Below are 22,767 nucleotides of genomic sequence, written 5' to 3'. Positions count from 1 at the left end.
TCATCTTCCCTGATGGTTTTCACTGTTCATCTTCCCGGATGGTTTTCCCTGTTCATCTTCCCGGATGGTTTTCCCTGTTCATCTTCCCTGGTGGTTTTCCCTGTACATCTTCCCTGATGGTTTTCCCTGTTCATCTTCCCTGATGGTTTTCCCTGTTCATCTTCCCTGATGGTTTTCCCTGTTCATCTTCCCTGATGGTTTTCCCTGTTCATCTTCCCTGATGGTTTTCCCTGTTCATCTTCCCGGATGGTTTTCCCTGTTCATCTTCCCTGATGGTTTTCCCTGTTCATCTTCCCTGATGGTTTTCCCTGTTCATCTTCCCTGATGGTTTTCCCTGTTCATCTTCCCTGATGGTTTTCCCTGTTCATCTTCCCTGATGGTTTTCCCTGTTCATCTTCCCTGGTGGTTTTCCCTGTTCATCTTCCCTGATGGTTTTCCCTGTTCATCTTCCCTGATGGTTTTCCCTGTTCTATCTGAGGGGGTATCGGTGTATTCCTGACCTGAGCTTGTACTAGGCTATTACTGACTGACTGTGTGATATACATGGGTCTATTGACATTTCTAAATGCCCTGGAAGAATAGGCATTATGGAACGTTCTAATTGGTTTATATGGTTTGCGTATATACATTCAGACAAATCATATCAGTCAATGATATGATTAAAAATCAACCACATTTATTGCAAAGTACGCATATTACGGTGTATTCATGCTATGTTGAAAAATGTCTCACTTTCTCCGTAATCGATATCTTTCTCTCTCCCTGTATCCCTCTCTCTCTTCTCTCTGTCTTTTATTCTCAATCTCTACTCTCTCTTAGTCCATGCCAAAGTAGTGGGGAGCCATTTTCCCCACTTTATTTACACAAACAAAGTCCTACTCAGTTTCTTTGACAAAAGCAGCTAAATCTTTCATGTTTTGTCAGCACTTGATTCCTCCTGTCCCCTGGCTATTTGCCTGCCCCAAGACAATGGAGCCAGGAGAATGGGAGCAGATTGTTGGAATGTGCCTCAATGAAACCAATTATTACATGTTGACTGCGTTCACCATGGCAGATTTGAAAGAACTGGGCTTATTCAATTTGGCACCGCAGGACTCCATTTTAAGAGAAGTTATCCCTTTGACTGTTTGTATTTTCTTTTTTTCTCCTCTCCCTCCTTCTCTCTCTCTCTCTCCCATCGTTTTAAATGGAATCTGCAAGAGAAGGCCACTCCTCTATCATGAAATTGGTTACTTTTAATTAGCTAAATGGGGCTAAAGGAGTGTCATTGGTGATATAGTCATACAGAGGAACGGTGTCATTAATTAGGAGCCACTTACTGTGCAGGTATTTATTGATTAATAAATGTAACCATCTATTCCGTTCTGGAGGCACTTTACATGCCAGTATCATTTATGGAACTTGCTAATGCAAGATTTAGGTGGATACGTTTCTAGATATTTTTTTCATCAACATTAATTTGTTGTTAAAGATACTATGTATTTACTATTTCCTGTACTAATGCCTCTCACTGCTACTTCTAGTAGAAGGTACAACCGTTTTTATCATGATAATAACACAACCATTTTAAGGACTCGCAGTTATATATAGTAAATCAATTGTATATAGTTATATTTTATTTCCGCTAAACGTCATTATTACAGTTAAACAGGAATTGGAATCATTTAACATCAGATTAATTTCCTGATTAAAAGCGCAACATTTCCAATTTGCTTGGGGGCATCCTTTTCCCAGAATGCTCTAGGTTCCCTGTAATACCGTGCAGATATAGTAGCTACCCAGTCCCAGTATAGCTACTTTTATCCCGGCCACAGAACTCTGCAGTGGCCTTTTACCAGACAAATAAATCTAAACGGAGCAGCTTTGATCTCGGCACTTAAGGGAAGCCAACAATGGAGGCCGAAGAGAAAGGGGCAGAGAGCAACAGTCCTTTCTCTCCCACAACTATCGCCTCTACAAACACCAACTTAATCAATATTTGGCCAGAAGACACCGTCCTCATACCCAAAACAGCCTTTTCATATTCTAATTAAGAGCTTTAAAGGACAAAGAAAACAACAAGACCAACTACTTCCACAGACACACAAAAGAGGGGAAAAGGATATGGCATTATCAACACCTGAGTTTGCACTGAGTTTATAAGTTGATGTAGTCATTATGGATAAGATCATGTTGATAATGCGGATGATAATGTAACATGGGGTCCAGGTACTGAAAGCAAACACCTAGAATAATCCTTCCATAACACTAAACTATTTCTGTTGAAATAGATAACACATCAAAACAATTACTTTTAGTTCATTCAGATGTTTGGCATGTTTGAAAATAAATGGGCTGTTAATCATATTGTGCCCGTAATAACAATTGAACATCACTTGTTGCAACGTTTTATTATGCCTTGCTGTTCCTGACTTTTTACAACGTCTACATCCGGTTCATAGGCCTATCTCATAATATCTGCAAGGCTGTCTAATCTATCTTAACAAGGCATCAACACGAATAGATTACAGAGAAAATTGGGGAGAATAATATCAGATATCGAAACACAATCATAAAGGCGCACCATAAATGCAACAAAATACAAGCCTACAAATTCGTTCCAACCCTGCAGGAAAGACCTTAACCAAACTGGCAGAGTCACTTTTAAAGGTTAATAAAGTCAATTGACTATCCTGATCTGTATTCGCGATGCCTCGCCTGGAAAGAGGGAGGAAAGCGGTGTTATTGCATGAATGCGCGCGCCCCGGGCGAAGAGGAAGGGGGCGGGCTTTGTCCGGAGATGAAAGTGGAGAAAAATAAAAGGTTTGAGTTTAATCTACTAGAAAAGGTTTTCACTGCGATGACTGATGCAGTAAGGACTAGTAAGACCATGCGTAAAAGAGCGATGTGGGCTCAATCATTTGAGGATGCTTGGAGGGGAAGTACAAATGTTTAAAAAAATATATATATATGTTTGATAGTTATTTATCTAATGTGGCCTAGATGTATTTGCTATAAGTGGAACGAAATAGATATATTTAAAAAATATATATAGATATATTTATATATCTATATATAAACAAAGCAGGCAATGGGCACTGGGCACTGGGCACTTCAGACATTTTATGAACTACTACATAGGCAATAATAATATGCTCACATTTCTAGAATTGTATAACTATGTAAAAAAAAAGTGAATAAGCATGTCAAGTCCATTTAGCCTACTATAAGCATAATGGGAAAGGCCTATGATATCCTAGAGCCTACATTCCCGAAAACACAACAGGTCACCAATCAACAGGTGTTCGGGAAAATCCAGGTCACGGGGAGAAATAGATGCTGTCTCTTTTTCTCGGACTCGGAATGGTACACGCCATCTCCTGACGTTGAGAAACACTCCAAAGTAACATTTTGTAGGTGAATACGGCATTTTTTTCTCTGGGCGCGCTGTCTATAAAACAGGCCGGATTTGCTATCGGTGTTATCTGAATTATTCATCGCTTATTGCGGTTCCATAATGTCTTCTCCCAGCCCTTTGTCAGCGCATTTTTTCTCCCTTTCTCTCCACATTTTGAAAAGGTTTGGCGTCTTTTTGTACACCACTGAGCCGCTTGCTATAGCAGGCCTTTGTGCGCGAGATGCCGAAGTGTGAGTCTCAATGGACTCTCGCGCCTTTGTCTCCCAAGTTCATCCTCAAGTGCCGGATTGTGTGCAGAGGAACCGTCTCTTTTTATGGGGGACGGAACCGTTGGGCAAATGTTTGATCAACTTCATATGGAAACGTTTGGCTTTTGTAAAAGTTTCGTTTAGAAATAATAGCCTATAGGCATACAATTCAGAACTCCAAATTCATAAACAATAGACTATGTTGCAAAAATGTACATAATAGTTATATGTCAAGTGCCATTGGTTTTTGAATGTTCGTTTTTTATGTTCAAGTAAAAAAATATAATATGCACAGGACTCATTCCACTTTATAAACCAACCGTAGCCCAAGAAAACAAAAGTAAAATACAATTCTGGTCAACAGATTTACTAAACAATTTCTGGACGTATATAATTGATTCCAACTTTATTCAATCCATTATTGGGAAATTGCGTAATTAAATTGAATAACTGAAAATGAAATATAATTCCTATTTCCATAAATCAAATTGTAGGACTATTCCAATTCATGATTATACTTTCTTTAGGCTACACCAACTGAGTCTCGTCTGTCCTCTGAATTGAAATGGTACAGATATCTTGTAACTCAGTATCGTTAAGAGACAAATACTAATTTTCCCCATTCTCAATTTCCCTAAATGTTCCACCAACAGACTCAAGAGGCCAACAAATAAACAAACCTTTAAGAAACTTCTAAAGAATAACTCTACACATATTTTATCACAACCAAATATAGAAAACTGAGAGGAAAAAAAGTATACGATGGTACTAATTCTGAAATAAAAAATAAGTAGGCCTATCTAAATCAGAATTGCACACTTGTCCAATAGAACTCAACATCGTCGCCTAGGCCACATCAAATTCGCCAGTGCTCTGCACTGCTTTTAATTAAAACCATTACTTACATCTATCCCCGAGGATGCCATCGATGCTGTGTTTCGCCCTTCTTTCGTTCTCTTCCAATTCCCTCTTCTCGATTTCATCATCGTCCTCCTCGTCTTCTCCTGCACCTCCCCCGAATTTACAACGCATGGTGCGGCTGATTGAACTCACTTTCGAAACAAAATATAAAATGATAGGCCTACGTTATTTTTTAAATGCATGCAGGAATACGGGATAATGAGCAAACTTGTGTCAAAACAGGTATTAGATATACTAACATTTCATTCATATTGCCACTATAGCACCGGTTGATTTGTTCACACATGGCATTCATATGATGTTTTATTAGGCAATGCATGGCATACTTTTAAACTTTCAGATAAGTTTACATGTACATGCAAATACTGTTTTCGTTATTTAGCCAACTGCGGTTATGATTTCTTAGGCCTAGGCTAGTATATCCTCTCTTGACAAAATATTTGCAACATTGCCTTTTTTACTACGCAAAAGTTTAGACGATTTCAGTCAAGTAGCCCTATATCCTACCGTCCATATTTGTTTATTATGGATGACATTATTTGAAAAGTGTAGATATATTGTAAAATATGTATTTTAGTGATGTTGTACGTATTACAAATTGGTAAATAAAATTTAAAAAATTTAACTACCTGAGGGGACGTTGTTTCTGTCGCAGATGCCGTCTTTGAGTAATGTATCCCTGATTTCCCAGCTGAACATTCCCGGGTTGACTCTCTTGTATTCCTCGATCTTCTTGTCCACGTCTGGGGTGGTTGTCTGCTTCATGCCAAGAATGCATACACATTTCTTTCAATATATTGTTGTTGCAAAATACGGTTTCCTTTCTGAATAAATTAGACATTGCACAATACAAAATAAGTAGCCTAAGGGATAGGCCTGTGCTTGCTTCTGTTGAGTTTGATTGTTTACTTGACATAGTTTATAAAACCTAGGTTTTGACTCTACATCCACTTGGTGGGTAAATAGAGTGTGTAAAAGTGCGCGTAAAACACAGCCCAAATGTCCTTATCAATGAAAAAAGTAGGCTATTTCAAATTGGGAATGTATTAATAGCGTATGACAATTCCATAAATTATACAAACTGTAGGCCTACATTATTACGTGTCCTTTTAGATAGCACGTTACTTTTATGGCCTGTCATCTCCCATTAACTCTCTCTTGCCGTTAGTGATGATAACAGTGTTAGAGCATATGGGCTTGGTTTAAAGTTGAAACAATAAAACTAAAATATTCTGCTATTAATTATCGTTGCCTATTTCAGGCAAGTCTTGCAATCCGGTTCTAGGGCCCTCACCTTCGGTTTGCTGCCTCCGATGGCCCCGGGCCTGATGGAGCCGGTCTCCTGATACCGGCAAAGGATTTTGGACACGCAGCCGTGGGAGACTCGGAGCTGGCGGGAGATGACACAGGGTCGGATGCCGTGGTGGGCCATCTCCACGATCTTGTGGCGGATGTGGTTGGGCAAGGGTCTGCCGTTAATAAAGACTCCACCGAGTTGGTTCACCCGGCCCTGGCCTAACGGGGTAGAGACTGGAAGGAGAGAACGCATGTCATTCACTAATAACAATTACTTCAACAAAAATAACAACAGCAAAAAAAGCCCAAACAATCAGGCCTATATTTATTCATTCAACATTTATTTATCCTGATTAAAAAGAGGCTGTGTTTTTCAAGAGAGACCTGTTGCAAGAAAATATGTTGTTATCTAGCTAGATATAGGCAAAGGGTTGATTGGTATTGTTTTTACACTAGACCTAATTAATAGTGCACAATGTAGCCTAAATCGATAAATATCAAATTCATAACATGAGCATTGTCGTTGTTTTGATAACAGCTGCTGTGTCAATTCAACGGAATCAGGGGTTGCTACGTGGCCTAGTAGTGCATAGGCTACTTTCCAATAGCCTAAAATGTTTGTCAATGTCAAAATGCTAGTTCATGTGTAGCCTAATTGTCTGTTGAAAGGCAAACAAAATGATTTATAGACGAACAACAATTTTGCATCTGTTCGAAGTTGACAACATATCAACACTTGCTATCTGATTGAATCAATGACAAACAAACTAAATCTTCCAACACGGAAGAAACATGAACTTGGTTCCATTTGGACCCATATTTATTTGCAACTGCCTACCTTCCAGAGAGTAGCCTCCCCGCGGGTAGTTCTGGTGGTGTGTCGGGCGCATCATTCTCGGTATGCCCCCGGCTAGAGCTGTCATGTCTCCTAAACCTCCGCCAACAAAGCTTTGCGCTGGACCAAAATCAACACCAAAACGGGAACTTCAGAACAATTCTAGGATCCCCCAAAAAGTTATAGACTACACTTTGGCTTTGATGGAGCAACAGGACAGCCTCCACGTCCTAGGGAGTAGCAAGTTGCTTCGTCAAAATAACAACAACATGCAACTAAAAACACAAGTTAAATCCTTGGAAAAAGATGCATTTGTCGATATCCAATATGGAGAGTGAAAATAGTGAACGTTTGACAAAGCGATGTTTGCCTCTGTTGAAATTGTAAGACGTTTAGTTGGAGATCTTGTTGACACTTGATGTGAATTGAAAAGATGAGTGGAAGTGAAACATTTTATAAGATGTTTCTCTCCTTTCTACCCCAGTCTTTCCAGGCCTCTGATTGGCTTAGAGAGGCGAAAGTCCTGGTGGCCGAAGTGACTTTTTGATTGGCCGATAGCGGAAAATGTATTCTGTAGTGGCCTCACTGAGTCAAGGCGGTGCCCTCGAGCTTTTTGTTTCACAGGATCTGATCCAGGATCAGCCCTCCATCCATAACATTATATCTGGTCCAACCATATCGATGGATGAAGATGCGTCTTTCACTGGAGGCAACGCTACCCCCTGCGTCTGTAAGTAAACAGTCACTCATTTATCCATTTATTATGATGTGACTAAAATCACATACACAAACACAGTTTGTTAATGCTATGCACAGTGATACTACAAACACAGGAATTTATTGTACTATTTAGACAGTACTGCACTAATTAGAATAAAAGGAGCGCCGCTCAGTCGACCCAGCAGGATATGACGCCGGGAGTGCAGTAAAAGTTGTCTGTAGCGAAATAAGTACAATTGTGTGAAGACATTATTTATAACTTCATGAGTGTCAACTGCCCCCCCCCCCCCCTCCTCCTCCTCCTCTTTCTCTCGCTCTCTCAATTCAATTGGCTTTTTTGGTATGCATGGAAACATGTTTACATTGCCAAAGCAAGTGAAATAGATAATAAACAAAAGTGAAATAAACTATCAGAAACGAACAGTAAACATTACTAATAAATAAACATAAATATCGTGTTTGTTCACTGGTTGCCCTGTCCTTATCTCTCGCTCTCGCTCTGCCTCTCTCTCTCATCACACACGCGCGCGCATACGCACACGCACGCACGCACACACACAGTCGTTCCCTGTTCAGAAGCGCAGTCTTTGTGGAGGCTAATTGAACACGTCCCGTCAGTCAAAAAGCTTCTTCCATTCACCACTCCAATCAATCAAAAGTATCGAGATCATTCCTAACGATGCCTTTGAGTTCTAAGCAAACAACGGGTTATTTGCCTCAAAATTCCACATAGCCTAATATTACCCACCGATTGTTTGGTCACATTTCCAATCAGTAAACTGAACGAAAATACAGTTTTGTATGAGGATATGTATATGAGAGATGTAGGGTGGCTCGGGGTTAAACGTCCCCCTCCTGTAATTCTCACAGAAACCACTTTACCTGGATGCCACTTGTCTTGCTCAACTAAACATTTCATCTGTCTCATCTCAACTTTTTTAAATCACTCCAAAAAAACAATTTTGAGGTTAATTTATCTGTTTTGTCATTTAAAAAAAGTTATATACATAATCTAATGAAGTTACAATTGTGTATATACAGCATATATACACTACATGTCCAAAGTATGTGGACATCCCTTAAAATGTGTGGATTCAGCTATTTCAGCCACACCGGTTGCTGACAAGTGTATAAAATTGAGCACACAGCCAAGCAATTCCCATAGACAAACATTGGAAGTAGAATGGCCTTACTGAAGAGCTCAGTGACTTTCAACGTGGCACCGTCATAGGATACCACCTTTCCAACAAGTCAGTAAGTCAAATTTCTGCTCTGTTAGTGCTGCCCCGGTCAACTGTAAGTGCTGTTATTGGGAAGTGGAAACGTCTAGGAGTAAGAATGGCTCAGCCGCGTCTGTCCTCTGTTGCAACACTCATTAGAGTTCAAAACTACCTCTGGAAGCAACGGCAACACAATAACTGTTCGTTGGGAGCTTCATGAAATGGGTTTCCATGGCCGAGCAGCCACATTTAAGCCTAAGATCACCATGTGCAATGCCAAGCGTCAGCTGGAGTGGTGGAAAGCTTGCCGCCATTGGACTCTGGAGCAGTTCTGTCGAATCACACTTCACCATCTGGCAGTCCTACGGACAAATCTGGCTTTGGCAGATGCCAGGAGAACCCTACCTGCCCGAATGCATAGCGCTGACTGTAAAGTTTGGTGGAGGAGGAATAATGTAAGGGGGCTGTTTTTCATGGTTCGGGCCCCTTGGTTCCAATGAAGGGAAATCTTATTGCTACAGCATACAAGGACATTCTAGACAATTCTGTGCTTACAACTTTGTGACAACAGTTTGGGGAAGGCCCTTTCCTGGTTCAGCATGACAATGCCCCCGTGTCCAAAGCGAGGTCCATACAGAAATGGTTTGTCGTGATCGAGACCTTCGGTAGGCCAGTTGTGCACAAGTTCTCATTTACAACTACGACCTGGCCAAGATAAAGCAAAGCAGTGCGACAAAAACAACAACACAGAGTTACACATAAACAAACATACTGTCAACAACACAAAAGATAAGAAAAATAGAAAAATCTATGTACAGGCAATCAATGTAAATCAATGGTACCTAATATCAGCATATTCCAAATCATGTCCAAATCATCTGTAAGTAACTTCTTTGAGTTACACAATCCATTTTGAGAAACTTCAGGATGATTTGGACAAGGAAGGGTGAATATAAAAAGAGGGACAGTGGATCAAAACCTCATCATAGCGGGTATATTAATAGTGAGATAGTACAATGCCATTTTGTTCGGATATTTGATTTATTTAATAAAAATACGATATCTTAGCTTTTAAGAGTCAATTACAAAAAAACATTTTTGCCCGTAGAGGGGGGGGTTGACCTGATAGTGGGGCAAAACGTCCCCTTTCTAAAGATTCTACTTTTATTGAATAACAACAACAACAAACATTTTTACCCACTTATTTCCGTTCAAAATGTGTTTGCCTAAGGATAGCCAGTATGCACATATCTAAATATTTTTCTGTCAGAAATGTGACATTTCTTAAGGGGGCATTTTCACCTACAGGCTACTTGTGGCAGTCGTGGCTTGATCAACAATTCATAATCCCACATTAGCTTTTTTGTACGTTTTTTTTTGTTGCATTAAAGGGATTTAGGCATATCAGCAGCTATTACACTATTGTGCTCTATAAAGGCCGATAACAACGTGGTCAACTCCAACAGATTGAGCCCTACAACATTACTGTGGTTGATATTCACCACAGCTGAATTTTGTTGACAAAAATACTTCTGTGTATAAACAGAAAAGTGTATTCGAGAGTGGATATTGGATGGCATAATTGCCATCTCCGTATCTCTGAATGCGCGCCCGGGTGCACCGCGGCCCTTATTAATAAGAGGTGATTATGGAGCGTCGCGGTCCCAGGTGCTCCCTAACCGGATTAAGGCCGTCACTGTGGAGCAAGGAGCCGCCATACCAAGCTGGAATCTCCACAAGGGAGAGCGTCATTAGATATGATTTTAATTGATTTTGCTGGGATAGCTGAACACTAATAAATGCGTCTGATGAGTAGGCCCTATGCCTAAAGCCAATCATAGCCTAGTAGTTGCATAATGGTGTCACTTCTTTATCAATGGGAATAACTTCGTTATATGTCGTTTTTAGCGATGTCCTTGAGGTGTTAAAAAAGAGCAACAGATGATTAGTATGTCTTATTCATATATCTACATATTAAGAAATACATGGAATATTAGGCCTATTATTATCATTATTATTATTATAATTGGGGCTCTTATTATTTCCGATAAATATCCTTTAATAATAAAACATTGTATGATTTAAAAAAAATCTCACACAATGTTAACTATGGAGATAAACAGGCATAATAATAATAATAATAATCGTTAACATTCTTATTGACCATTACTAGTATAGGCTACGGCATTAAAAATCATTAGGAAAGTGGTTGTTTGCGGCTTTTCTTCTAACCCTGTTCCATGACCATTGCTGTCGTTTTTGTCACCTGAGATCTAAAAAAAACTAACAGAAGAAGAATGACTGCTAGCCAAAAGACATCTTAGAGATGGAAATGGGGTATCCCATAGTTAATGAAGGCCTGCTTTTACGTTCACCTTTTTGGGAACTGAAAAGTCTCTTCCAAATGTTGACTTTCGACAGGAACGCGCGGACAATTGAACGCACGAGGGGAATATGGTATGGAGAAATTGCTCTCTTTCTCAGAGTTTCAGCACAAAAGTCTACATGTGGAACTTCTTCGCCTAATGGTCGACTAATTCAACATTAGGACCATGCATGACCTATGGTTCAACCACACGTTGGTGTAACTAACACATGCTTGCAAATGGTCGATTATTGACACAGAGACATGAGAGATCATTTGACTGTTTTGTGGTCTCGTTGAACTGTGACAATTAGCCATGTTTTATGGTCGGAGGCATATGCGTTATTTGTGATAATCTAATGTACTAATATGGTAAACGTTATATAGAATTTTCACAATATCTGATAATACGATTATTGATCATTTTACGGGCATGGGACTTAACCTTCCAATCGTGCATTAACAAAACATGTTGGCCTGTTAATAACGTAGTAATAATGATAATAATAATGACCAATCATAATACAAATAATAATGCATAATAATATATTGTGACATTTGAAACATGCACTACAGTGAGATCACTGAAAACTGGATTTCTTTGCAGTTTTCTAAAGAAATGGCGTGGCTACCTCTTACAGCAACAACCCCAGCATGCAGCCTGATAATGTTTTTGTTCACAGGGTTCGAGGTGAGATACATTCCCCTTTCCTCCTACACAAATACATCCACGGAACATGAAGGACTTACTGAAACTCTATATCGCCATAAAAGATGGAATGGTGCAAAAACAAAGTTATGATACGAAGTTTGATTATCATGAAAGGGATACTGGATATCCGTGTCAAATCAATTAGTGAAGGGGAAAATCTAAGTCAGAAATTTCCTCGATCAGTCAGAAATTTCCTCAACAAAATGCATCGAAAAATAAAGACTAAAATGCTTCAGTGTATAAAATAAAACTCATAGTATTCAGTGCAGGCTCAGAACCAACATATCCTTGTGATGTATCAGAGAGCAAAATTCATTTAAAAAAATGAATAACAACAAATCTGTCACGTATAGGCCGGGAGGAAACAAAAAAGTACCGTCAGGAATTTGGTCTGGTTCTGATCTCAAAATTCTGTCATTTTCGATATAATAAACCCACATCTCATGGTATTTTGATTCATTTATTTATTGACGAGTTCTTTCAATTATGAAAGCTGACTTATGTTTTTGGGAAATTGTAGCCCGATATAAATATATTGTTCAAAAGTCTAGTTCAATCTGACCCTTTAATAGCAACAAATGAATCAGAAAAACGTCAATATTGGAGGTTTCGAGTTTGTCTTTTCAATGATCCCTTTTAAAGTCAATGGTGCACAATGTGGGAACCTTATCATTCTCACATTATGATGACAGAATACCCTGCGTTTACAGTCGGAACTTGTTGCTGTGATGACTTTACACACTGTTTTCAGGTCATTCAAATAAATAAGGAATGGTTGAAAGCCATTTCCCATTTACTTTGTGTGTAAACAACGATGTATTAAGTCCAGAGATAAATGTTTGCCACTGTGACAGGGGCGGTAATTCTCACATGAAAGTAACAACATGATTTTATATACACCAAGTACTGTCATAGCCAATTTTTCTTTAGGCTATACTGTCCCCAATATATAATATATGTTAAAACAATAGCCTATCAGCATAGCCCAGTCAGAACGTTAGCTCTCAATGCAGCCATATATGGATATTTGCAAAAAGGTTGCAAACAAATAATAGCTTCTCAGGGACAAAATATTATTATGGTTACACTGTATCTGAAGCAGTTGGTCATTGGTCAATTGGTTGCCCATATAGCCTACAGGTAAGGTAGGACTTGTGGGCCTAAGCTCATTCAACAATGGCTACGTTACCTCTAATGTGTTTGATGTTATCAATTACATGCGATCTGAGGCCCTACACCCAGAGCTCAAACTGGGGGCATTTTGCATGACAGTGAGCCTATAAAGTGGACTTGGTGAGCAGGAGAAAGAGAAGACGAGAGAAAGATGAGTAGAGGGGCATGGGAGCCCTCAGGCCATGCAGCAGTTTACTTTAGTACTATTAATGACCATGGATGATGACTGGAGACAGTGGTGAGTTTATAGTTTATCATCCCTATGGTGAACTCATATGGCTATACCTACAACCCCATGCATAGCCCTCCATCCATACCCCCGGGCTACTGTGTGAGCACCTTGGCCCTCCTCCTGTATACCCTAAACTAAACCATAAGCCCTCAATTGACCTTTCACCCTGCAGGAGCCTGGGTCATCCTCGCTCTGATGTTGGCATCTTGATGTCAAATGCCATCGTAAGCTGGTTAATTTTAAAATAATTACACTACTGTAATACTGAATCACATGCTATCATGGTCCAAACACACCAACACAGTCATGAACATTGCATGACAAAGCATCTTTCTCCTCAGGAGGCTGAAAAGATTTGACATGGGCCCTCAAATCCTCAAAATGTTTTACAGCTGCACCATCGAGAGCATCGTGACTGGCTGCGTCACCGCTTGGTATGGCAACTGCTTGACATCCAACTGCAAGACGCTACAGAGAGTAGTGCGTCTTGGATATACAGTGGGGAGAACAAGTATTTGATAACCTGCAAAATCGGCAGTGTATCCTACTTACAAAGCATGTAGAGGTCTGTCATTTTTATCATAGGTACACTTCAAATGTGAAATACGGAATCTAAAACAAAAATCCAGAAAATCACATTGTATGATTTTTAAGTAATTAATTTGCATTTTATTGCATGACATAAGTATTTGATCACCTACCAACCAGTAAGAATTCCGGCTCTCACAGACCTGTTAGTTTTTCTTTAAGAAGCCCTCCTGTTCTCCACTCATTACCTGTATTAACTGCACCTGTTTGAACTCGTTACCTGTATAAAAGACACCTGTCCACACACTCAATCAAACAGACTCCAACCTCTCCACAATGGTCAAGACCAGAGAGCTGTGTAAGGACATCAGGGATAAAATTGTAGACCTGCACAAGGCTGGGATGGGCTACAGGACAAAAGGCAAGCAGCTTGGTGAGAAGGCAACAACTGTTGGCGCAATTATTAGAAAATGGAAGTTCAAGATGACGGTCAATCACCCTCGGTCTGGGGCTCCATGCAAGATCTCACCCCGTGGGGCATCAATGATCATGAGGAAGGTGAGGGATCAGCCCAGAAATACACGGCAGGACCTGGTCAATGACCTGAAGAGAGCTGGGACCACAGTCTCAAAGAAAACCATTAGTAACACACTACGCAGTCATGGATTAAAATCCTGCAGCCCACGCAAGGTCCCCCTGCTCAAGCCAGCGCATGTCCAGGCCCGTCTGAAGTTTGCCAATGACCATCTGGATGATCCAGAGGAGGAATGGGAGAAGGTCATGTGGTCTGATGAGACAAAAATAGAGCTTTTTGGTCTAAACTCCACTCGCCGTGTTTGGAGGAAGAAGGAGAATGAGTACAACCCCAAGAACACCATCCCAACCGTGAAGCATGGATGTGGAAACATCATTCTTTGGGGATGCTTTTCTGCAAAGGGGACAGGACGACTGCACCGTATTGAGGGGAGGATGGATGGGGCCATGTATCGTGAGATCTTGGCCAACAACCTCCTTCCCTCAGTAAGAGCATTGAAGATGGGTCGTGGCTGGGTCTTCCAGCATGACAACGACCCGAAACACACAGCCAGGGCAACTAAGGAGTGGCTCCGTAAGAAGCATCTCAAGGTCCTGGAGTGGCCTAGCCAGTCTCCAGACCTGAACCCAATAGAAAATCTTTGGAGGGAGCTGAAAGTCCGTATTGCCCAGCGACAGCCCCGAAACCTGAAGGATCCGGAGAAGGTCTGTATGGACGAGTGGGCCAAAATCCCTGCTGCAGTGTGTGCAAACCTGGTCAAGAACTACAGGAAACGTATGATCTCTGTAATTGCAAACAAAGGGTTCTTTACCAAATATTATGTCTGCTTTTCTGATGTATCAAATACTTATGTCATGCAATAAAATGCAAATTAATTACTTAAAAATAATACAATGTGATTTTCTGGATTTTTGTTTTAGATTCCGTCTCTCACAGTTGAAGTGTACCTATGATAAAAATGACAGGCCTCTACATGCTTTGTAAGTAGGAAAACCTGCAAAATCGGCAGTGTATCAAATACTTGTTCTCCCCACTGTAGGTCTTTAATAGGTCTTTAACAGTTTGGGTCTTGAGTGTCTCTCCTCTTCAAAGGGGAGACACTCTAGACCCAAACTATTAAAGACCTATTTCCATCCTGCCCTGCCTTTCTAAAATATTTGAAAGCCAAGTTAACAAACTGATCACCGACCATTTTCGAATCCCACCGTACCTTCTCCACTATGCAATCTGGTTTCCGAACTGGTCATGGGTGCACCTCAGCCAAGCTCAAGTTCCTGAACGATATCATAACCACCATCGATAAAAGACAGTACTGTGCAGCCGTCTTCATCGACCTGGCCAAGGCTTTCGACTCTGTCAATCGCCGCCTTCTTATCGGCAGACTCAATAGCCTTGGCTTCTCAAATGACTGCCTCGTCTGGTTCACCAACTACTTCTCAGACAGAGTTCAATGTGTCAAATCGGAGGGCCTGTTGTCCGGACCTCTGGCAGTTTCTATGGGGGTGCCACAGGGTTCAATTCTCGGGCCGACACTTTTCTCTGTATATATCAATGATTTCGCTCTTGCTGCTGGTGATTCTCTGATCCACCTCTACGCAGACGACATCATTCTGTATACATCTGGCCCTTCTTTGGACACTGTGCTAACAAACCTCCAAACGAGCTTCAACACCATACAACACTCCTTCCGTGGCCTCCAACTGCTTTTAAATGCTAGTAAAACTAAGTGCATGCTCTTCAACCGATTGCTGCCCACACCCTCCCGCCCGACTAGCACCACTAGTCTGGACGGTTCTGACCAAGAATATGTGGACAACTACAAATACCTAGGTGTCTGGTTAGACTGTAAACTCTCCTTCCAGACTCACATTAAGCATCTCCAATCCAAAATGAAGTCTAGAATCGGCTTCCTATTTCGCAACAAAGCCTCCTTTTACTCATGCTGCCAAACATACCCTCGTAAAACTGACTATCCTACCGATCCTTGACTTCGGCGATGTCATTTACAAAATAGCCCCCAACACTATACCCACCACTGCAACCTGTATGCTCTCGATGGCTGGCCCTCACTACATATTCGTTGCCAAACCCACTGGCTCCAGGTCATCTATAAGTCTTTGCTAGGTAAAGCCCCGCCTTACCTCAGCTCACTAGTCACCATAGCAACACCCACCCATAGCACGCGCACCAGCAGGTATATGTCACTGGTCATCCCCAAAGCCAACACTTCCTTTTGGCCGCCTTTCCTTCCAGTGCTCTGCTGCCAATGACTGGAACGAAATCACTGAAGCTGGAGTCTTATATCTCCCTTTCTAACTTTAAGCATCAGCTGTCAGAGCAGCTTACTGATCACTGTACCTGTACACAGCCAATCTGTAAATAGTACACTCAACTACCTCATCCCCATATTATTACTTACCCTCTTGCTCTTTTGCACCCCAGTATCTCTACTTGCACATCATCATCTGCACATCTATCACTCCAGTGTTAATGCTAAATTGTAATTATTTCTCCTCTATGGCCTATTTATTGCCTTACCTCCCTACTCTTCTACGTTTGCACATACTGTACATAGATTTTTCTATTTTTTTCTATTGTGTTATTGACTGTACGTTTGTTTATGTGTAACTTCACAGAGTTGTGTTGTTTTTGTCGCACTGTTTTGCTTTATCTTGGCCAGGTTGCAGTTGTAAATGAGAACTTGTTCTCAACTGGCCTACCTGGTTAAATAAAGGTGAAATAAAAAATTGAACTGTTATGCTTATTGTGATATAGTTTGATATAAGCAGAATTCAATATAATTCCCAATGCAAAAACCAAATGATGCCCCTGGTGCATTCGGAAAGTATTCAGACCCCTTGACTTTTCCACATTTTGTTACATTAAAGCCTTATTCTAAAATGGATTAAATAAATAAAAAATTCATCAATCTACACAATACCCCATAATGACAAAGCGAAAAAAATATATACAAATTATTGCACATTCCACCACAGATGTTTCTACAACTTGATTGGAGTCAACCTGTGGTAAATTCAATTGATTGGACATGATTTGGAAAGGCACATACACCTGTCTATATAAGGTCTCACAGTTGACAGTGCATGTCAGAGCAAAAACCAAGCCATGAGGTCGAAGGAATTGTCCGTAGAGCTCCGAAACAGGATTGTGTCGAGGCACAGATCTGGGGAAGGGTACCAAAACATTTCTGCAGCATTGAAGGTTCCCAAGAACACAGTGGCCTCCATCATTCTTAAATTCAAGAAGTTTGGAACCACCAAGGTTCTTCCTAGAGCTGGCCCCCGACCAAACTGAGCAATTGCGGGAGAAGGGCCTTGGTTAGGGAGGTGAACAAGAACCTGATGGTAACTCTGACAGAGCTCCAGAGTTCCTCTGTGGAGATGGGAGAACCTTCCAGAGTGACAACCATCTCTGCAGCATTCCACCAATCAAGCCTTTATGGTAGAGTGCCCAGACGGAAGCCACTCCTTAGTAAAAGGCACATGACAGCCTGCTTAGAGTTTGCTAAAAGGCACCTAAAGGACTCAGACCATGAGAAACAAGATTCTCTGGTCTGATGAAACCAAGATTGAACTTTTTGGCCTGAATCCCAAGCTTCACGTCTATAGGAAACCTGGCACCAGACCACTGCTCTCGAGTGGCGAAGCGGTCTAAGGCACTGCATCTCAGTAAAAGAGGCGTCACTACAGTCCCTGGTTTGTATCCAGGCTGTATCACATCTGACCGTGATTGGGAGTCCCATAGGGCGGCGCACAATTGGCCCAGCGTCGTCCGAGTTTGGCCGGGGTAGGCCGTCATTGTAAATAAGAATTTATTCTTAACTGACTTTCCTAGTTAAATAAAGGTTAAATAAATAAAATAAAATAAAAATGCTGTGGGGATGTTTTTCAGTGGCAGGGACTGGGAGACTAGTCAGGATCGAGGAAAAGATGAATGTACAGAGAGATCCTTGATGAAAACCTTTTCCAGATCACTCAGGACCTCCGACTGGGGTGAAGGTTCACCTTCCAACAGGACAACAACCCTAAGCACACAGCCAAGACAACGCAGGAGTGACTGGGGGACAAGTCTTTGAATGTCCTTGAGTGGCCCACCCAGAGCCCGAACCTGAACCTGATCGAACATCTCTAGAGAGACCTGAAAATAGCTGTGCAATGATGCTCCCCATCCAACCTGACAGAGCTTGAGAGGATCTGCAGAGAAGAATGGGAGAAACTCCCCAAATACAGATGTGCCAAGCTTGTAGCGTCATACACAAGAAGACTCAAGGCTGTAATCACTGCCAAAGGTGCTTCGACAAAGTACTGAGTAAAGGGTCTGAATACTTATAGTACCAATCAAAAGTTTGGACACACCTACTCATTACAGGGGTTTTCTTTATTTTTACTATTTTCTACACTGTAGAATAATAGTGAATACATCAAAACTATGAAATAACACATAGGGAATCATGTAGTAACCAAAAAAGTGTTAAACAAATCAAAATATATTTTATATTTGAGATTCTTCAAAGTATGAATGAGTAGTTGTGTCCAAACTTTTGACTGGTACTGTATGTAAATGTCCTATTTCAGTTTTTTTATTTGAATACATTTGCAAAAATGTCTAAAAACCTGTTTTGGCTTCATGGGGTATTGTGTGTAGATTGATGAGGGGGGAAAACGATTTAATACATTTTAGAATAAGGCTGTAATGTAACAAAATGTGGAAAAAGTTAAAGAGGTCTGACTACTTTCCGAATGCGTTGTAGCTACATATCGGTATGATCCCTCATAGAAATAGATACATCCTATTATGGTTTTCTTGGCAGCCTACTGATTTTCGTGGTTGTAAATAGAACTATACGTATTGGAAACGTGTTTATTGAAGTCTGGTATTGCTTCATTGATTACATGGGTCGAATTTGATCCACAGAAGTGTATTGTGCATATCACAACGAGTTGCTGTACTCATGAGCGGTTTTCCATGTTTGAAGAGGGCCTATAGGCCTATTTATTTGGCAAGACAGCTGTGCATGGCTGCATCTCACTGTAGCAGGCTGTATGTCATGTTTTGGTTATTTAGATCTCCAGTCGCCTTTTGTTTACTGTGTTTGTTTACTGTTAATGTGACAAGCCTAAATATAGCTCGTGTCATGCCTTTATGGATCAGATGTTTTGTTTACTGGGCTTATTTGGTACTGCTGTTTTGTTCTGTTCGCATTCATTCACAGTTGTCTGTTTAATCTAAGTCAAACTGCTATTCACTATGTTTGTTTGCATGCATGAATAACAAGGCTACTACTTTCAGCATTTAGTTTGCATTATTTTAGTAAGACAGCTGTGTGTGCGGCTGCATTCACATAAGATGTTTGTAATAGGTGAACTACCCTATCTATCCTGTAGCTTATATTCATTACCAAAACGGCCTTGCTTTAATGTGTAGGGCGCTGTCCATTGTGCTGATACAGTACAGCGGAGATAGGCTACAGATTTTGCGACAACCTGTCACTTCAAAAACACTCAATCAATGATTTTGGAGTCTCAGCATTTGTTTATTGTTGTATAGCGCGATATAAGCAGAATTCAATATAATTCCAAAATGTTACCCTCTCACCGATTTCAACTGCTCTCTTAGTCACTTTATCCTGACGCTCGGTCTGGTGTGTTAATTTGTTTCAGTGTGTGTGTGTGTGTGTGTGTGTGTGTGTGTGTGTGTGTGTGTGTGTGTGTGTGTGTGTGTGTATGCAAGGGCGGACTTGGACAACAAAAAAAAATCGGAACTGGCATTTCTAATACACTGGTCCATTTTTCCCTCGAGGCCCCCATAACGGTCATTATTTTTTTCTCACGGCCCTCAGGCCCATTTTTTCCCTGGAGCCCCACTGTTAGCCAGATAATGATCATTTTGTGCAACAACAAAAAACATATCTTAGACAGGCGCACTAAGCTAAAGATGGACCAGCCCATTTGGCATTTGTCAGAAATGCGTGTATGTGTGTGTTCTTCTTTTGTGCGTGCACATGTGTACAAAAAAATACTTATCGCGTCGTAGTGCTATTAGAAATGTCCCACCATTTACCCAGTGGTGCCTCAACCTGTAACCTAATACCTTTCACCATTGTGGGAGTAGATTTCCCCCATCAACATTGGAACTCCATATCTCTCCCTGATCTAATTGTGAATAATGTCATTATTTCATCTCTCCATCTAGGGACCTCCATGGAAAATGTTTTAGTATGAACAATATTCACTTTGACAGGGAGTGTAATTCCCACCAAGAGAATAAGAAAAAGGGATACCAAGTAGAGGATGTGGGTAGCCTACCATCTCTGCTTGATGATGTGGGAAACCCTGCATTGTTCTCTTTATAAGACCAGAACCTAAAACAGTACATTCTGTCAGTGTAAAGGTTTCCAATGATAGGCTTTTATAGTAGCTTAGTGTATCACATCAGCATCAGCATCACATCAGCATCAGTGAGCTGCACAGAATTCAGTCGTTTTATTTTCAAGTGGTGTAACTGTATGAGCCACAGGAGGGCGCCAGTGGTAATCCATATTCTGATTTGAGCCTGGGATTCGCGCCCTCTGGGCCCAGTTTTTCAAAGGTTATCTATGCGGAATTCGGCTATCGGATAGGATTAAATGCATAGAAATGGAATAAATAGAACGGTAGTCCCCATTCATGTCAATGATTTGTGAGTTCTGTTCATTCTATTTCTATGCATTTAATCCTATCCGATAGGGGAAATCCAGATAGATAACTTGAAAAAACTGGGCCCTGGTGAGGCAATGTAGTCATAACAATCAATATGAACTACAAATACATGTACACTTATCCAGTAATGTCAGATCAGAAAGGAGGGAACGGGCTGGCAGATCAAGACTCAAGGATCACTTCTATTACAAATATAACACTTGAGCATTGCCTGAATCAATGTCATATAAAACCATCTGAAGGACTACATCCCAGGGTCCGGCTAACTAAGAACCTGCTCTAAATCCTTTCTGCCATCAAATAGTACTAACCTATACATAACAGCTAGGACAGCAAGGGCAGATGACACTTGTTCACTAGCTTTATTCTTTGGTTAATGTGAATATGGGCGACACATTTGACACAGAAGAACACACAATCTGACTATGAGTCAAGACCTAGCCTACATGCAGGGTGATATGACAGGCCCACCAGAGGCAGATGAGGAACACAATGTGATGCAACACTAAATAGGGCAGAGATTTTACACAATTAAATTGGTGCAATAATATGGGATCACTAGCATGTGATACACTCCCCTTCTATGTCAACCAGACTACCGAAAGGAGTGTATCATGGCTTACTTACTGTGTATAACAAACTTGAGTATATATAGTATACCCTACACTTAATAACTGACACGTCAATAAATTAATACAACGAAGTGAACACATTTTAAATGTAATCTCATAAAACATTTACATGTCTCCTGCTGGCATTGGAGGAGGCAGCACGCCCGGGTTCCGGGTCAGGCCTATATCTCAACCAGCACACCAACCACGTCATAACAACAGAGAACATGGCCATGATGCTGGCTACAGACAAACAGATAGGGCCGACTGGAGATGGAGGGTTGTTGAAGTTATGCACGAATATGAGTCCCAGAAACAGCAGCACAAGCATGGAGACGAAGCCGAAAATGGCGCACACACAGCCTGTGGTTAGCACGATGCGCCTACAGTTCTGACAGCTCTCGTATCCAGCACTGTCGTAAGAGTTCGCAGCGGCATTACCTCCGACCACAGCTACAGACGGGATAGCCTGTTCCTGCGCAGCTACGGCTGCCTCGTTCGCCACCTCGCGGCGGTATGCGGCAGTGAGCGCTGGGTGCAAAGGAGGAGGATACGGTGGCAGGATGTCCTGCGGAAGACTGTCATCCTGGATGTAGAATGGATAAGCATCGGTAACTTTAGTGTTGTTGGGGAGGTTGTGTATCCTGTACTCAGGCACCGGGGTCCGGTGGCGACAGAGAGGGCAGCCGATGCGCCATCCTCGGTCCTCACGAAGGTGGAGAGTATTCAGACACTCTTCACAGAAAGTGTGCAAACATTCCAGAATTTTGGGCGTGCGACGGTCCAGGTCGAAGTAGTTGTAGCATATTTTACACTCATATTCCTCATAGAGGGAAACATCTTCATACACCTGCGCCCCGATTCCTTTAGTTCCTGCTACACTCGGCGCCTCTGCCATGTCATCCTCGAATGTTTACATGCTCAAAATAACTTCTGATGTGATCAAATGATTTTCACTGCCTCTCAACTGGACTCACACAGACGCAGTGAGTTCCATCGCCGCCATTCTGTGTGGTTTTGTTATCATCAAATCCCGGAATAGAGATATAATACCGTAATACGACGCAATGGGAATTTGATGAGGTAATGCTGGGGGTTTCCTAGCTGAGTCTGTGAAGAGGCTGCAGCAGTTTTAGCCCTCTCTCTCCCAGAGGATAGGACAGAGCAGCATTCACGGTTCCCTTCCCCCGCTGCTGAAGCTCGGCATGAACCAGAATCTAGATTAGAGTCGTTCCCCCTGCAGAGCTGTTTGGTT

The 22,767-nt window shown here is 41.4% G+C and overlaps 2 protein-coding genes across 8 annotated transcripts in view; both read right to left on the bottom strand.

Moving 5' to 3' along the window:
- LOC120020031 (paired box protein Pax-3-like) overlaps window positions 1–6,785 on the bottom strand; it is a 38,813-nt gene extending 32,028 nt beyond the window's left edge. For 4 of the 7 annotated variants that reach the window (XM_038963459.1, XM_038963460.1, XM_038963463.1 and 1 more), the window contains exons 1-4: window positions 6,701–6,785; window positions 5,861–6,096; window positions 5,196–5,325; window positions 4,551–4,697 (exon numbers count right to left, since the gene is read on the bottom strand). In XM_038963459.1, coding sequence (XP_038819387.1) covers window positions 4,551–4,697; window positions 5,196–5,325; window positions 5,861–6,096; window positions 6,701–6,785 — 598 coding nt within the window. Of the gene's footprint in view, window positions 1–4,546; window positions 4,709–5,191; window positions 5,326–5,860; window positions 6,097–6,700 lie in introns of all 7 variants that reach the window. The other 3 variants (XM_038963458.1, XM_038963461.1, XM_038963462.1) reach the window with 3 other exon arrangements.
- A 14,842-nt stretch (window positions 6,786–21,627) lies between these two features.
- On the bottom strand, window positions 21,628–22,410 carry LOC120019853 (E3 ubiquitin-protein ligase RNF182-like). Its single transcript, XM_038963267.1, has one exon. It carries the CDS (start codon window positions 22,408–22,410, stop codon window positions 21,628–21,630), a length of 783 nt encoding a protein of 260 aa, XP_038819195.1.
- Window positions 22,411–22,767: the final 357 nt, after the last annotated feature.

Source organism: Salvelinus namaycush, chromosome 25, assembly GCF_016432855.1.
Source record: "Salvelinus namaycush isolate Seneca chromosome 25, SaNama_1.0, whole genome shotgun sequence".
In the NCBI taxonomy this organism is placed as follows: domain Eukaryota; kingdom Metazoa; phylum Chordata; class Actinopteri; order Salmoniformes; family Salmonidae; genus Salvelinus; species Salvelinus namaycush.
The sequence above is the reverse complement of the archived record's forward strand: the minus strand, read 5'-3'. Positions and strand labels throughout refer to the sequence as shown.

What these genes read in the sequence shown, in the direction of transcription:
- LOC120019853 (XM_038963267.1), bottom strand. Translation starts at nt 22,410, where the DNA reads ATGGCAGAGGCGCCGAGTGTAGCAGGAACTAAAGGAATCGGGGCGCAG.